The sequence below is a fragment of the Lolium perenne genome, chromosome 5 (genome assembly GCF_019359855.2).
Source record: "Lolium perenne isolate Kyuss_39 chromosome 5, Kyuss_2.0, whole genome shotgun sequence".
Classification (NCBI taxonomy): Eukaryota; Viridiplantae; Streptophyta; class Magnoliopsida; order Poales; family Poaceae; genus Lolium; species Lolium perenne.
This window is the reverse complement of record NC_067248.2, coordinates 183,798,295-183,814,298: the sequence shown is the minus strand read 5'-3', so window position 1 is coordinate 183,814,298 and position 16,004 is coordinate 183,798,295. Positions and strand designations below refer to the sequence as shown.

Sequence of the window (16,004 nt, the reverse complement as noted above, 5' to 3'; positions counted from 1 at the left end):
TAACACCATTTCTGAAAGTACTTTTCTCATCATCAACACAAATGTGGGACAAAAAATACGTGGCATTTAAATCTAATCCAGTCACCGCCTCATCAGGCAGCATACAGAAACTTCAACCATGTTCCAACCCTGCTCTACGCGTGGTTTATTCTCAGCGTACAAAAAATATCCCCAGCATCAGCTCATTCAAGAAGGTTTTTCGCACGGTGCAGTTAACTGCTCTCACACAATGATACAGGCCAGCCACCCTTGCGTCGGAAAACGGCTTTGAAGAATGACAGCAAGGTGGAAAAAACGCAAAGAGCAGCTTTGACAATGCTATGTCGGTGGTAAGCACGAAGGATGGCCATGCAGGCCAACGATGTAATCCTACTCCTCGGTCTTCTCCTCCTCCTTGGGAATGTGGAAGCCTTCGATCTTACATGTAACCTCCTCTATGCCAGCCTTGGGTTTACCGTTTGCATCGGCTGCCTCCTCGGCGTCTGTGTTAGCTGGGCTCAACTGCCAGATTCGGATAGTGCCATCTTCTGACCCTGACGCATATGATTCACCCCCAGGTGCAAACCGGACGCAATGAACTGGGCCATGATGTCCTTTGTTACAAGCTGTACATCGAGAAAAATAATATCAGATGGTATGGTAGGATGAATAAGTGTAATGGAATAAAAAAAAGGAAACAAATAAGAGCAGCATTGATCGATCCAAAAAAGTATAAAATTAAAGCACCACCAAATCAATAACATTACAGTACGTCAACAACTCAACATAAATAGAATCAGATGGCTATGCATCAAGATGTACGAGAAACATGCCTAATAATGACAACAGGTGAAAACAGAAATAAATGATCAGGCACCAGTGACTACAAGATGGTCTTGTTGTGAAAGAACTGCAGAATTCTTTCTCAGACAAGTGCAACAAGAAAAGCCATATAAATGTAGAACAAAAGCTCAACATTCAAAGGAGATAGAACATTTCAGCTTCATGGTTAAGATAGACTCGGAACACACAATGAAGCTATAAATAAGATACCAAACAAACTTAGACCTTAGTGCTATAGTTTTATTTTGAATAATGCAAGACCACACTAGAACTGGAGACAAGCATGGACGGTTAAATGTTAAAATAGATTGACTTACTTATTTCTTCACCGGTGACGAAATCAAATACATGAACCCACATATCTTCTCCTCCAGCAATGAACTTGCTCCCGGACTTTGGTTCAAGTGAAGCCGACTCCACAGTAAACGACATATCATAGCTTTTAACAAGCCCAAAGCTGCAGTATAACCACCAAAAGGTGTTCTGGTAAGGAATTTATCTTATTCATATGATGCAGATAAATATCAACAGGAAATGACTTACGTATTAGCATCCCAAAATTTCACACTTGAGCCATCAGCTGTGGTGATGAACCTGCCATCCTGGCTTACTTCTGCACTAGTAACAGGTGCCTTGGTTTCAAGAGTTTGGACGATTTTTTCACTCCTCACATCCCATAACCTGTTAAATACCAAAGTAGTTATTCAAGATGCACTATACTATATAAAAAAGCATCTAGATGTTTAGGATATTCAATTGAGGCATTTCTTCCACAAAGACACGCAAACACACCTTACTCCACCCGTATCAGTGCAGGAGCTCAATATAGTTTGGTCATTATGAAGCCAAGCGACAGTTCGGATAGAAGCAGGTGATTTGGCTAGTTCTTTTGGAGCAGCATCTGGACGGTTCAAATCATATACACGCAAAATCTTTTCCATACCTCCAGTAAGCAACAGGTGGGTATCCTGCAGTGGCATTTGCAATTTAATTAGGTTTAGACTGCTCATATAAGACAACTCCAATTGGTTAAAGCACATAAAATGGTCCAGATTTCAATAAACCAATATGTTTTCTTTTAATACCCAATATATCTCCAGCAGGAATAACCAAGGAGTATTACTATTAGACTACATCAGGATTTAATTCAGTAGACCATAGAGGTGTGAAAGCAAGCAACATCCCGGACAAAAAAAAAGGACACAACAGGGCATCAGTTTGAACAAGCAATACCTTAGAAAAGGCACATGCACGGACTATATGCTTGTGTTCAAATGAATGAAGTTCATCTCCTGTTAGTGCGTCCCACACTTTACTGAGAAGAAAAAGGAAATGAATGTGTCAATGGCATATGTCTATAAAAGGATCAAGCTAAACTCAAGAATATAAGAGTAAGAACATCTTTGAGTGTTAACATCAAGAACTACTATGTTTGCTGGTTAGCTTATTTCTTGCAATTGTGCTTGTTCAGATTGTTTTGCACATATTTGCAGCATATCTTATGACATATATTGAATCCATTTTAGTAAGCGTAGTTTTGCTACTTGAATATCTATCTACTACCTCTGTTTAAGTGTTACAACTTTGTCTAGATACGGATGTATCTAGATGCATTTCAATGTGTAGATACATCAGTATCTAGACAAAGCTGTGACACTTAATTTGGAAAGGAGGGGGACATCAGAAGACATTTAAGAAAGCAGTCAGCATCCCTATGTATCTCATTGTTGGAAGGTATGGACTAATTTATCAACAAAGACGTACTTATAGATGCCCATTAACTCCTAAATTGACTTACACTTTTGCAGCAATGAGTCCAAGCATAGATGCAATTACCCTCTACCCTCTTTAGTTCAACAAAATGAACTATCTTTTATAATGACATTGTCATTTTGAGAAAACTAGTTCATTTTTTTGAACTAAAGAGGGTAGAGTGTACCCTAATAGGGACCCACTTGCATCTCTAAGTCCTAGATCTTCCATAGACTTATGGTAGAAAACAGATGAGATGATACCCAAAGTTTTCTCACTACTTCTACCCTATTCTCCCCCATTCTTCATGCCCAAATTATTCATTGTGAAGTTTCTAGTATCCTAAGACCTCACATATGTGGCTTTGACGGGGTTCAAAACAAAACAAGGTAACCTTCACATGTTCCCAGTCCTATAAATTGTGAAGTAGGAATGATGCTCGGTTCATTGCCTTGTGCACTGATAAGGAATAAAGTTATTTTGTCATTTCTGCTTTGCTTGGCAATGCCCATAAAATATTTATAGCTCCCTTTTACCTATCAATTGGTGTAGTATACCCACATGCACTCAAGTCTATTGACCTCTAAATTATGAATTTATTATCTGTAGGAGAAAATATGAACTCCATGCACCCTAAAGATTTTATGCCAATTCTCTTGTCTTCATTGTAACAATACAAAGCAGATTGCAGGTTCTAACCAAATTATGAATCTAAAAATGGATATTTCCCATTAGCATGCAAAGTTTTACTATATTTTACCTAGTCGGTCACTCGACCTTTTTTACCATGTATGCAAGCAAACAATAGAGAAAAAATTAAGAAGTCGTGTGCAGTTAAATAAGTCTGGTTGTAAGTGAAATTTGGTTGAATAAGTATGCAAAATTCCAAATCAAGATGCAACAATGAAATATATAGAAAAACATGCAATTATTTTGCTACCAGTCACACACTAATGCAGCCCTAAAAGCCATCAATCCTTTCTTCATCTTGCTTTTCTCTACTTCCACCGCCATGCTAACTACCCCACCGCTGACTGCAGTTATCCCAGTGTTTCCACCGCACAGGTAGCCCCTCTTCCCCACCGCCACCTCTTCCCAACCTAACTTGCTTATGTACCAGCCGCACCTATGTACTGCCCCTTCAATCCCCCCCCACATCCAGAAGCACTATCACCGCCCCCACCCTAACATTGCAGTCGAGGCTTTTAAGTCTTCTCGTGAACAATAAAACCAAAAATTGGGCATTAATCCTAACCCTGCCAACAGCGGCCACCTTTGCCTAAGAAGAACAATGGTTTTGGGAGAAGATAAGGAGGGAGAGGTTGCAACACAAATAAGAGAACATGGAATCACCAACTCGGAAGCATTACGCATAGAAAAGGAACACAATCCATACGATAAGCATCAATTGGTACAGTAATGAGGATGTATACGACTTTGTGAACAAGTTAACTGGAATCAATAACAATGGATAAGAAAATCATACGCTGAAAAGTCCGCAGAACCAGAGGCAGCACGCAGAGCATTTGTGTCAAGGCAACAGCTCCAAACAGCACCTTTATGACCTTCAAAAGTCCCAATCCAATCTCCAGTCTCACCATTACGAAGCATTGGATTCGAGTCTGTAAATGCAAGTACACAATATTAGATACATATTTGATAGCCAACAATCAAATAAGACAGTACATTTCTGCAACGCATAGCTAAGTTTACTGCAGCATACAATCTTAAGTGATATGCTTTACAGTTTACACTAACCATATGCCACACCGGTTCCAGCATTTGTAATATGATATCAAGCAGAAGTTAAGTCACTATGTTACAATGTTCTAATGCTTGCAACTGGTGACATGTATTGGCTATTGCTTCATCTATCTAATAGACTGAAACATCTTTTATGGTCATTCATCAAGTGATTCTAAATTTAATGAAGTCTCTTAACAGTCAATGGAATGTGAATCTCGAAGATACATGCATTGCCATGCAAATAGATGGGATGTCATCTGCTACAATAAATGGGATGCCATGTGCAAGAGATGTAATTGGATGCAGATACCAACCCTTTTAACCAATCCGACAATATTTTGATTTGAATCTAACAACCACAGTTTATGACCAGATATATGCACTGCTGCCGTATGAGTTTAAGACATCCAAATACGCAACCATAATGTATCAGGTAACATCTATGCATAAAATAGGTTGTTTCTTATAATGTATGTACAATTGACTATAACCCAATATTTGTTTCTACCAGTTTCATCTAATATCTATGAATAAAACAGCCCGTTTCTTATAATGTATGTAGAATTGGCAATAACCTGGAATTTGCTTTCAGAAGTTTCATCAGATCCATACATTTCAGTGTGTACCTTAGTATATTTATAATGCTTGTAACTATGGACTCAAACATCATTTTCATACTACCACGATTTGACTCCAGCCAACTACCGCAGCTTAATGGTGTGTATGGAACATGAAAAGGAGATACAAAACGTGTACATGGTACACAATTACAAACCTCCATTTGAACAGACCTGAAATCACTACTTCCTTCAAATGTGCAGGAATGAAATAATTATGTCCAATTCAATAATAATAAATAATGTAGGTAATCCATCATACTTGTTTAAATCCGGCATCTAGCTTTGAAAACTACGAGGCATGTGTTTGAGTGATTTGTTGGGTGGGCAAGGGATTTCTTGATTTACAGTTTTACAGTAACTACCATGGAATTTCAGGTTTTATGGCGATGTTGATGCTGTTTAATGCCTTCATTTAGTGTATCTGGTGCGTACATACTGCCATGTAGCATTTTTTTTGTTTGCAATAATGGTCAGATTAGGACGACGGAGCATCTCAACGTACTCAAGATGTCACTCCTTGTTCTAACAATGCAGCATCAACTTGTATGTGGTACACAATTACCTAAAATTACTACTTGCAAATATCTGGAGTTCAGACAATGCAAAAATAGAATAATTCTGTCCAATATAATAACCCTCAATAATGTAGGTAATCCACCCTAGTACTTGTTTAAATCTGGCATATAGCTTCAGAGACTATAAGTAGGCATGTGTGTCTGTGGTTGGCTGGGCGGGGGATTTCTTGATTTACAGTTACTACAAGTAGACATGTGTGTCTACAAACTAAGAGACCTCAACTGGAACAACAAGGATTGCTGTGTTAAGTACTTTGAAACGCTTCATCTCCAACTCTGACCAATATGGCACAAAAAAAAAAACTCCGCTACATGGCAGTATGTATGCACCAGATACACTAAATGAACGCATTAAATAGGATCGCCATCGGGGCATAAACTGCTGAGATGTCCCGGTAACCATTCCACCCTTCCTATCCCAGACATCTTAACAAGTTCACCTAAATGTGTAGTGCGGTAGTCGTCCTACTACTTATCACCAAAATGACAAATTACACGATATTAACACATTTAATGACCATAAAACCATACTGGCTCAAACCCTCGGTATCTCAAGCATCACAACTTCACATGAGTCTGGAATGCGGCACTAATTATCCCCAAAACTGCAAACCATACAATATCATGCGTACAGATTTGGCAGCGAGAAAAGTAAACGAAACACTAAATCTCGACAAAAACCACAAGCACACTGGTCATTACACATCCGCCAAAACAGAATCTACTCAGGCAGCGCTCGGGCACACAGGCGTAGAGGTATCAACCAATTCGTTGCGCGCTAGAATCAGTCACGCAGCTGATAGCGGCCCTCGCATCAGACGCCTATAGGGGAGTGGGGGGGGAGAGGGCGGGCTTACCCTTGCTGGCGCTGATGAGGAAGTAGCCGTCGGGCGTGACGGGGCTGTAGAAGAGGTCCACGACCGGCCGCGAGTGGCCGTGGCACACCAGCGGCACCGCCGCCTTCTTCTTCTCCATTTCCCCTCCAACCCTAGCCCTATCGATCGGCTCCCGGCGGCGCGATCGGCTCCCAACCCTAGCAGAGCACGCTACGAATCGAAGCAAGATAATTGGGGAAAATCGGGTGGGGATTGCGGTGGCGGATCGGCGGGGGGCGGATGGTATGGTATGATCTAGGTCAGTGGCGGGGGTAGATTTGTACACGCGGGATTTATTTTTGTTAGCAGTGGGTTGGGTTCGTGCCCGGAGGAAAGGGTTGGGGAAGGAGGAGCGGAAGGGGAGGGCCGCCTTTTATATTGACCTGCCCTCAGTAGCTGTGTTGCCAATTCGCGGCCGTGCGGTGCAGTTCACAGCCTCACAGGTGCTGACTGCTCAAGTGCCCCTGTTTAAGTTTAGGAAAACGCTTTGGATCCGGCGACCCAGCGATCGGTCGTCCGGCCTCGCTCCCGCGCCGGCTTAATGGGCCTTTTTTTTTGGCCCAACAATGATTTCGTTGTAAAATACATAAGTGAGATGATGAACTATTTGTTGTAAACAATCCGTAATTTTTGTAGAATTTGTTGTTAACAATTGTTGTAAAGAGACAACTTTTTTTTGATGCTAATAACAAAGTGATTTTTATTTTGTTGTAACCATTTGTGACTTTGGATAAAATAGTAGGTGATTTTTGTTATAATTCTATCTGTAGCAAATTAAATAGTCTGTGGTTTTTGTGGATGATGTTTGCGACTTTTGTTGTAAACACCCAAATTATTTGTGATCTGTGTTGCTAATTATTGTTGTAAATATTTTACTGGTTTGTTCTAAAGATATTTCTGGAATGAAAGCAGACTTTTATTGTAAACATCCAAATAAAATAATGTTGGTTTTTGTTATTAATTATTGTTGTAAGTATGTTTCCGATTTGTTGTAAAGATATTATTGCATGGAAACTGACTATTATTATAAACACCCAAATAAAAAATATTGTTTTTGTTGTTAATTATTATTGTAAATATATTGATAATTTGTTGTACATATATGTGAAGATTTACTGTGAAAATTTTGTTGTAATACTTTTTATTTTTTGTACACAAAGCGGCGGATTTTTATTGCTATACTAAACAACGGGTTTTGTTGTAAATATCTGAAAGTTTGGGGGCAAAGGGAAACACGTGTTCGGTTTAAACTGATAGGCTTAGGACCGCGGGTTGATTTTCCAAAAACCAGGGGGCAAAATGCAAAAATTGAAATGCTGCTAATTCTAGCCGGTAGATCGCGATCGGACGGCCGGGACAGCAACCGATTTTCTCTGCCCGGGTCGGTCGCCCGACGCTGAGCGCGCGCCTTAAGTTTAACCCGTCTCGGAACCTTGCCTGGTTTTGGTTATGGTTCTTGCTTCACCCCTGTTAGAAAAAGAAATGCAACCAACAATGGTATGATTCCAACATCATCAAAGATCACTTTTTAAAAAAAAAACATCATCAAAGATCAAGGGTGTCTGTCTTATTCCTGGTACCGGTTAAAAGTACGGTGTGGGGAGAGACGATTAGGGTTGCAAGTGGCACCCCGTAAATCCCGCGGGGAGTATTATTTACTTTAATTAAAGTAGACTAATTTGCTAAAGAAAATGTAACTGGTTTTGACTACAAAGCGGGGTTGATCAGATGTCGCTTTGCAACCCTATAGATGATCTACCCCCGGGGACGAAGTTATGTGATTAGAGCATTCGGTTCATCTACCATGGCAAGTGCCATCCTCTTGTGATGAAGAATGATGCCGCCCCCCCCCCCCCCCCCACACCCCACCCCACGCACACACCAATATGACCTCGTATATCCTACCAACCGTGAACATGATCAACTGACCTAGTGTCAAATATGTTATATCAAAGAGTAGTCATCTTTTCACTTTCTAGGGTTTGTGATGGAGCTACGACAACAGTCAAGCCTGAGCTCTATGGAGGTGATTGATGCCATGGAACCGTCTAGACTGTCAAACCGACCATGTTCTCATTTTTGTACCAACGATGCACATGGAAATAGGAATTACCACTTGAACATTATATAAAGAAAGTATGCCAAGTACAACACGAGTGTAGGCTACATCAAATGACATCAACTTAATAGTATGTCATTCCTTAGATATGTTTATGACAATTATATGAGAATTTAGAAAGCTTTGTTTGAGAAATTAAGAGATATTGGGTCTTATTAAGAGACAGTATAATGGATCGAGCTACGGCTGCTCACATCGTTTTGACGTCTCTGGACCTCATCTGGTGTCTCTTGGGCTGCTACTCCGAAGACTGACTTGGATGGCCTGTCGTGAATCGGGCCGAGATGTTTGCACCACACGGCCCATACAACACTTGATGTGACCCAAGTACAGATCTTCTCCCCTTCCGTTTCTATCGCTCTACTATATCGTCGAAACGGAAACTGCCGGCGGCGCCATAAATGACGGGGATCAAAGTCGACCATCTTCCTCTTATAACCGTCCTCATATGTGATTGCCTATGCGTTATGTCTGATTGCCTTCTCTTATTAGCCGGGTTCTCATATATGACGCGGACGTACTAGATTCAGGGTTGTCCTGCTCTGCTGGGTTTCTGTATTGGATCTGCAACAATGGCTTCCGGACAGGTAGGCTTGTTTGTTTTTTCATTCACACGTTTGATGTCTGGATTACAAAAGACGCTGATGTTGGTGAGCTCACAGCTGATGAGGTTGTATTATTTTTTTGAAATTTACCTCAAATTTTCACAGCAAAGCTATTTTGTTAGTATGGCTTAAGGTGAGGCAAATGTACACAATTGTTTACACCGTCGAGTTGATATTTCCCCCAAAAATAGATGATGAAGCAGAACGGCAATCTATTGCCCACTTAACTTTCTTTTCATTGTTTAATCATCACTCATCAGTGAGTGATTTCGGAATCATCAAAATAGAGATTAACTTTCTCATACTGATTTCCTACAGGTTACACCTTTTACTTGGATTAAATAAAGCACTGATGAGGAAAATCCTGAGACGTGAAGGATTGCTTAATTGGTGCATAAGTGCACAAGCACATGTCATGGTGCTGTTTAATCTCTTCTTTTTAAGGAAATAGATGTAAGTGACTGTACATCGGAGGGGGTGACTGCTGCAGCTGAAATCGGGCGCTCTTATGCACAAATCACTCATCATTTAGTATTTTTGTTGGCAGATTGACTTTGGATGCCAGGGTTTTGCCTTTTGTAGTTGGTCATTGTGGCGTGTGTTATCATCAAATTCTTAGAGGAAAAATGGAGAGGTAATTTGGTAACTCGGGGGCATATATATATTTGTTGTTAACTATACGGATTTCTAAAATAGCTTGCCCTTTAATCCTTCTGTTTTGTTTGTTTAGGATAATAAATTGGTTCTTTAAAGTAGTAGCCACAATAGATTAATTAGCGGTGCTGAAAGAGGAGGCCTAAGAGCATATCCAATGTTGGACTCTTACGCGGGCGCTTGTGCTGCTTAAAAAAATCAGTTAGCCTAAAACGTATAGATAGGAGTCTCTACCTCCAGCGGAAAGCGCTAAACTAAGGCGCTAAAAGGGGTTGCAACAATGGCCGATTGAATCGTTTTGTGTGGAAAAGAATCGAAGCGCCGGCGACACTTTTAGCGTCGACGCATCACCAAATCCTGGGATCAACGGGGATTCAACGCTAACTGCCAGGAACCTAATCCTAGCGCCCACTCTTAGCGCCCGCATTGTAGATTCCCTAATGGAGTTTAACCTGACTAAACATTCATATGTCCTACAAAAATGTACGTCTTTGTCGGGAAAAAAAATACGTTGGCAACCCACACGATTAAGGACAAATCTGCACTATAGATGTACTTTATCATAAAATTCAATGGAGTTCAACCAGCCTAGAACATTCATACGTCCTGTAAAAAAATGTTCACAAGGGATTAAGGCCAAGTCTGAGATGTACCTCATTATTCAGAAATAGAAATAATTTACTCTTAATTTTTTCACAAAAGACTTAATTTTTCATATATTTGTATACTGTATTATCATTTATGTAAGTATGGACGGGCGCAGCAATGCGCGCTTTATGGTCTAGTTTCCATTATTTTGGTACCAATGACACCGTAGCTAGAGTAATCGGACTAATGCATACCTACAAGATTATTCGCATGTATTAGTCTATCAGGCATAATGGTGTATCAATGGAACAAGAAGGAAAAGGGAGACCCCCCACTTCGATGAAAATGGGGAACATCAGTTTTCCCTCAGGTCGGCGTATGGTTCGGCGGCACCGGCCGTGGCGCCGGCTGGCCCGGCCCTGGGACCGGTGCTAGCCGAGCACTATCCAGAATGGTTTCCACCCTCGCCCGGTGTACAGCCTGGTTTCTGCCGGTTGGCTCGACGACGCCGGCCTGTGCATCGGACGGCCCGGCGAATGCCGGCTCCTGCGCCATTGACCACCGGAGCACATGTACTGTAAGCCCAGAAGCGCATCCGGCACTGGCCCGGTGGCTGCCGGCCGGTCCGGTCCATGGCCCGGTGGCACCGGGCGTGCCACCGGCAAGCCCGGCACCTGGCCCGGTAGACCGGCCTCCTCGATATTCTGCTGAGATGGACAAGTCCCAACGGTTGGATTTCAAGTGACACTATATATACCCTTCTCCTAGCTCAGAACGGTTAGGCACTACACTACAAACTATTCTTGTTCTCTCTCTCATACTCCATTGTTAGAAAACACCAAAAGCCTCAGATCTCCCTCCTCCTCCACCCAAACTCAAATTCCTTCGGGGAAAAGCTAGGGGAGGTCTTGATCTATAGTTTCACCGAGCCAAATCTTGTTTCCCTTTGTATTTTTCGAGATACCTGCTCTCTAGGGTTCCTTGGAAACCCTAGGTGGGCAAAAGAGTCTGAAAACATCGGGGCTATGGATTTGCTCCTGACAAGATTGTGAAGTTTTGGAGGCTGCCTCAAAGTCTACCACAAGTGAGTGAGATATTCCTTCGTGGGATAGGCTCCGGAGAAGAAGGTGAGCCTTCGTGACGTTGGAAAATCCTTCGTGGGATCCCCACCTCTCCAAACGTGACGTATCTTCTTGCAAAGGAAGGGAACACGGGAATACATCTTCGTCTCCGCGTGCTTTCGGTTATCCCTAACCGAACTCTTTACGTGTGTTATACATCCAGTGAGAGCCTTCGTGCTTGAGCTACTTGTATTATCATCTAGGGTGTCTCACCTAGTTTGCATTAGGCTCATCTCTATATTTCGCAAAGCCTAATATTGTAAAGAAAGAATTAAATTCTGTAGAAACCTATTCACCCCTAGGTTTACCATCTCTGAACTTACACCGGGAACTATTTTTGAATAAACAAAAATCCATGCAACGAGATTAGTGAAACCACAAAGATATGGAAACATCTTCATGATTCATCCCACAACTACCAATGGAAAAATTGGTATTCTTCGCAAAAAAAAAGTTATTTCTAAGGGGATCGAAAAATAGTGGCTCCAAACATGTTTATTGCCAGGTGGTGACTCTCAACTCTCAAGTCTCAACTTCGAAATGGCGAGCATCTGCATTCCGCAATCATCCGGGAAGACAGGCGGGACGGCCAACTAGCGACGTCAGCGAAAAATCTTCTCATCTTAACTCGAAAAGTGCTTTTGGCTTCCGATCTCAAGTGCTCTTGCCATTTAAAAAATTAAAAAATTATAAGTTATTAAAAAATCTGAAAATAAATATGGAGATTGTCAGTGATACATCTCACAATCATGCAAAATCTCAACCCCAAATTATTTTTATTTTATGCTAGACAAAAATATCAAAATCTGATATATTTTTGGAGATATGAAAATGACTACTTAGATCTGCACTTTTTTTCATTTTTGTGTAGCTGAAAATATAAAGTATTTGAAATTGATATTTTACACGTTTGTGAGATACGAAGTATATTATTTGGTTATATGTAGATTTTTTTGAAACTTAAAAATATGATTTTTGATTTATTTACAAAACAAGATCACTGATGCTCAATGCTGCATCAAATCTCTATCATCTTAACTTCTTAACTTTCTTTTGATCGATCAGTGTGTACCCACAGTCCCACGCGTGACACGTCTATGTTTCTAGTACAAAGGCAAAAAAAACTGTTGCCGCGGTCAGTCAACGCCACTCAGGGTGTGTTTGGTAGCCCGGCCCACCTCAGATTAACTATCTCCACTCATACATGTTGAGCTCATACAAGCCTAACTAAGATTTTGTAGGTGTTTGTTAGCCCGGCCTGGTTGGGAAATGGTGAGTAGAGAAGTTGTTTGGTATAGGCTGTATATGTTGAGACGTGCTGAGTCCGAATTTTTACACAAAGGTCCTTAAGCAGAATAAAAAAAAGCAATCGGGTCCTTTCTTGGGAAGGCTGGCCGGAGATGCGACTGGCGGCGCGTCGTTGATGAGGGCGTGGAGCCGCATCGAGCCAGCACGTCCTAGCGGCGGGAGAGGAAGCCGGGAGGGAGGCGAAGGCGAGGAGGAGGGGCCTGGAGCCGGCATGGCGGCGCGAGGAGGAGGGGCTTGGGGACTGGGGAGCTTCTGCCGGCGGCGAACTCGGAAGAGGCGGCGGCTCCGGGTCGTGGCGGTGGAGGCGGCGCGGCTGGCCATCGCCGGGGTCGTGGCGGCCGTCCCCAGCTCCTCCCGCTCCGGGTCGTGGCGGCGAGGCGGCCCGTGCATGGCGGACGTCCCCGCCTCCTCCCGCTCCGGTCGTGGCGGTGGAGGCGGCGCAGCTGGCCATCGCCGGGGTCGTGGCGACCGTCCCCAGCTCCTCCCGCTCCGGGTCGTGGCGGTGCGGCTGGCCGTCGCCGCGGTCGTGGCGGCCGTCCCCAGCTCCTCCCGCTCTGGATCGAGGAGGAGTGGCTTGGCTGCGGGGGGAAATGGCAAGTTGGGGGTGGGGTCTAGGGGTGCTGGGGGCCGCGAACAGTGTTCTGCGGGATGAGGTGAGCCGGGGCGAGCTGTGAAGCTCGATTTGGGCTTCGCTACTCAGCCTGGCTCTGAGGGCTTTTTCGTATGAGGGGAGCACTGCTGAGGAGACCCGATCCGGGCTAACAAACACATTCTCTCCCTAATATCTCGGTTGAGATGAGAAATTCTGAACAGGCCCGATCTACCAAACACGCCCTCAGTGGGGCAGCAGCTCCCTCTCATCCTCCCCTTCATCGTCCCACTCAGTGGGGATTGCATGGACCTTCCGTGCACGTTTTGCCCATCGGGTTCACATTGTTTTCTACTTTAATATTTGTGCTGCAACAAATCATTGGATTTTATTGTGTTTTAGAAATTTAGGTCGGATTGATTCGCAATAAAACATACCCCCTCTATCTATAAATAGATATCTTACATTTGTCTATATTTAGATGTATCTATACACTAAATAGTCTCTACATACATTTAAAATTCGATAAATCTAAAACATCTATTTATAGACAGATGTAGTACTATTGATTTAGTAGTGCAGGGGAGGTTGCTGCTCTTCCTCTGACACGTCTATGTGTTCCTACAAAGGAAAAAAAACTGTTGCCGGGGTCAGTCAACGCCGCTCACTGCGGCAGCAGCTTCCTCTCGTCATCCCCTTCATCCTCGGAGTCAGACTCGTCGCCGCCGGGACGGGCTCCACCTCCCTCTCGCGCCGTCTCAGCCCGCGCCAGGTCTCTGTCTCTGGGGTAGGTGCAATACAGAAACGAGTACACGAGGCAGCACAGCGCCATGGGGATGGCGATCGCGGTGTACAGGGCCCTGGCGAGCGAGGTCGCGTTGTGCCGGTCCGTCTCGACGGAGGCGGCGTGGTCGGCGCCGCCCGCATCAGGGCGGTGCACCAGCTTGTAGCCGTAGATGCGCTCGGCGAGTAGGCCGACCACCGGAGGAGCGAAGGACGCGAGCACGGCCTCGAACGTCCGGTCCAGCGCGAACACGGTCGTCCTCGACCGCGGCGGCACGATCTCCGCCAGTATCGGGCTGTTGGTGGCCGAGGTGTTCCAGGAGGCCATGAACCCCATGACGAACAGCGCGGCGCCGTGCTTGGCGAAGCTCGCCGGGTTGTTCGGGAGCGCGAGCAGCAGGACGGCGCAGAGCGGGATCGCCGACCCGGAGCTGATCTGTGAGAGGATGATGCGGCCCGAGTTCTTGAGCCTCCCGGCGAGCACGTCCCCCATCTTGCCGCCGAAGAGGCCGCCCAGCGACGTGGCGACCTTGAACAGGGTGATCAGCGCCGCCGTCTCGCCGTGGGAGAACCCGACGAGCTCCAGCCACATGGCCGTGAAGGACAGCGCCGACCAGGGGAACGAGCCCGTGAGCCCCTGCGCCACGATGACCTGGAACGACGGGATTCGTAGCACGGCCTTCGCCTCCCTCGCGAAGTCCTGCAGCTCCTGCCGCACCGGCTTGGCGGCCCTGGCCGGGGCCTTGCTGCCGGCGGCCGCGAACGCGCGGATGGACACGCCGACCGCCGCCCCCATGGCGGCGAGCAGGAGGAAGGCGAGCCGCCAACCTGGAATGCCGAAGAACGTGGTGGGCGCCATGAGGAGGCCCAGGGTGGTGCCCCCGACGGTGCCGACCTTGCTGGCCACCATGAGCCACCCGAAGGCCATGCCCCTGTTCGAGCCGTCGATAGAGTCTGCGACGAAGGCGAAGATCGCCGGGATCTGCAGCGCCAGCCCGACGCCGTTCAACGCCGCTGTCACCGCCATCTGCAATATTGCATCATCTGATAGATTTGAGCTCCTCTGCTACCTAGCACGGACGCAAGTACGGCAAGCATGAACGGAAACGTGCAAGATTCACCGGCCTGCGCGAAGGTGGTGGAGAGGCCGATGAGCAAGGTGGCCGCGGCCCAGAGGAAGGCGCCGAGGGCGATGACGGTGAGGCGGTCGTGGCGCGCGGCCAGGTAGGCGGCGAGCGGGTAGCATGCGGCCTGCACGACGGAGCGGGAGAGAGCGATGGAGCCGAGCGCGGTGGGCGAGGCCTGTAGCGCCGCGCCGATCTCCCTGTACACCGACGGGAGCAGAGCCGCGTCGGCGCGTTCCATGGCAAGCGCCGCGTACGCGAGAAGCAGCGTGGCCGCCGCCGTCCGCTTGCGCTGCCGCCGCTTCTTGCTCTGCTCCGGCATCGGGTGCGTCGTCGTCTCCTCGTCCTTCTCTCGATGCATTGACCTGGACTGGACGGAGTAATATTTGTGGATCACGTGCAAACGCCTGTCCTGATCATATAAACAAGGAGCCTCTATAAACAAGTCACTCGGCACGCCAGAATCTTTCAAGAACAACAAAGGCTTTGCTGCATGTGCCTGTGCAATTTGAAATTCAGGAATCAGTAGGAGCTCACGACCCAAACATAAGCGTAGGTCTTATTTTCGAATATATTGGAGGTTTATAACTTTTTTGTAGCGTGCTCTCCATTACTATTATGAATTTTTAAAGTTTGGCGTCTTTTGATCTGCACTGCAATTATCAGTTAGCCTCGGCTTTCAATTTCGGTAATAGGAAATTTCCGCACCTAGTAGAAGAGATG

The 16,004-nt window shown here is 45.2% G+C and overlaps 2 protein-coding genes across 2 annotated transcripts; both read right to left on the bottom strand.

Moving 5' to 3' along the window:
* LOC127301177 (uncharacterized) lies at positions 1–6,591 on the bottom strand. The gene is made up of 7 exons (XM_051331400.2): positions 6,373–6,591; positions 4,061–4,196; positions 2,056–2,137; positions 1,615–1,790; positions 1,366–1,503; positions 1,140–1,279; positions 1–605 (listed from the first exon to the last, which is right to left on the bottom strand). Exons 1-7 carry the CDS (start codon positions 6,488–6,490, stop codon positions 370–372), a joined length of 1,026 nt encoding a protein of 341 aa, XP_051187360.1. The 5' UTR covers positions 6,491–6,591; the 3' UTR covers positions 1–369.
* A 7,199-nt stretch (positions 6,592–13,790) lies between these two features.
* Positions 13,791–15,704, bottom strand: LOC127301174 (uncharacterized). Its single transcript, XM_051331397.1, has 2 exons — positions 15,283–15,704; positions 13,791–15,184 (listed from the first exon to the last, which is right to left on the bottom strand). Exons 1-2 carry the CDS (start codon positions 15,640–15,642, stop codon positions 14,039–14,041), a joined length of 1,506 nt encoding a protein of 501 aa, XP_051187357.1. The 5' UTR covers positions 15,643–15,704; the 3' UTR covers positions 13,791–14,038.
* Positions 15,705–16,004: the final 300 nt, after the last annotated feature.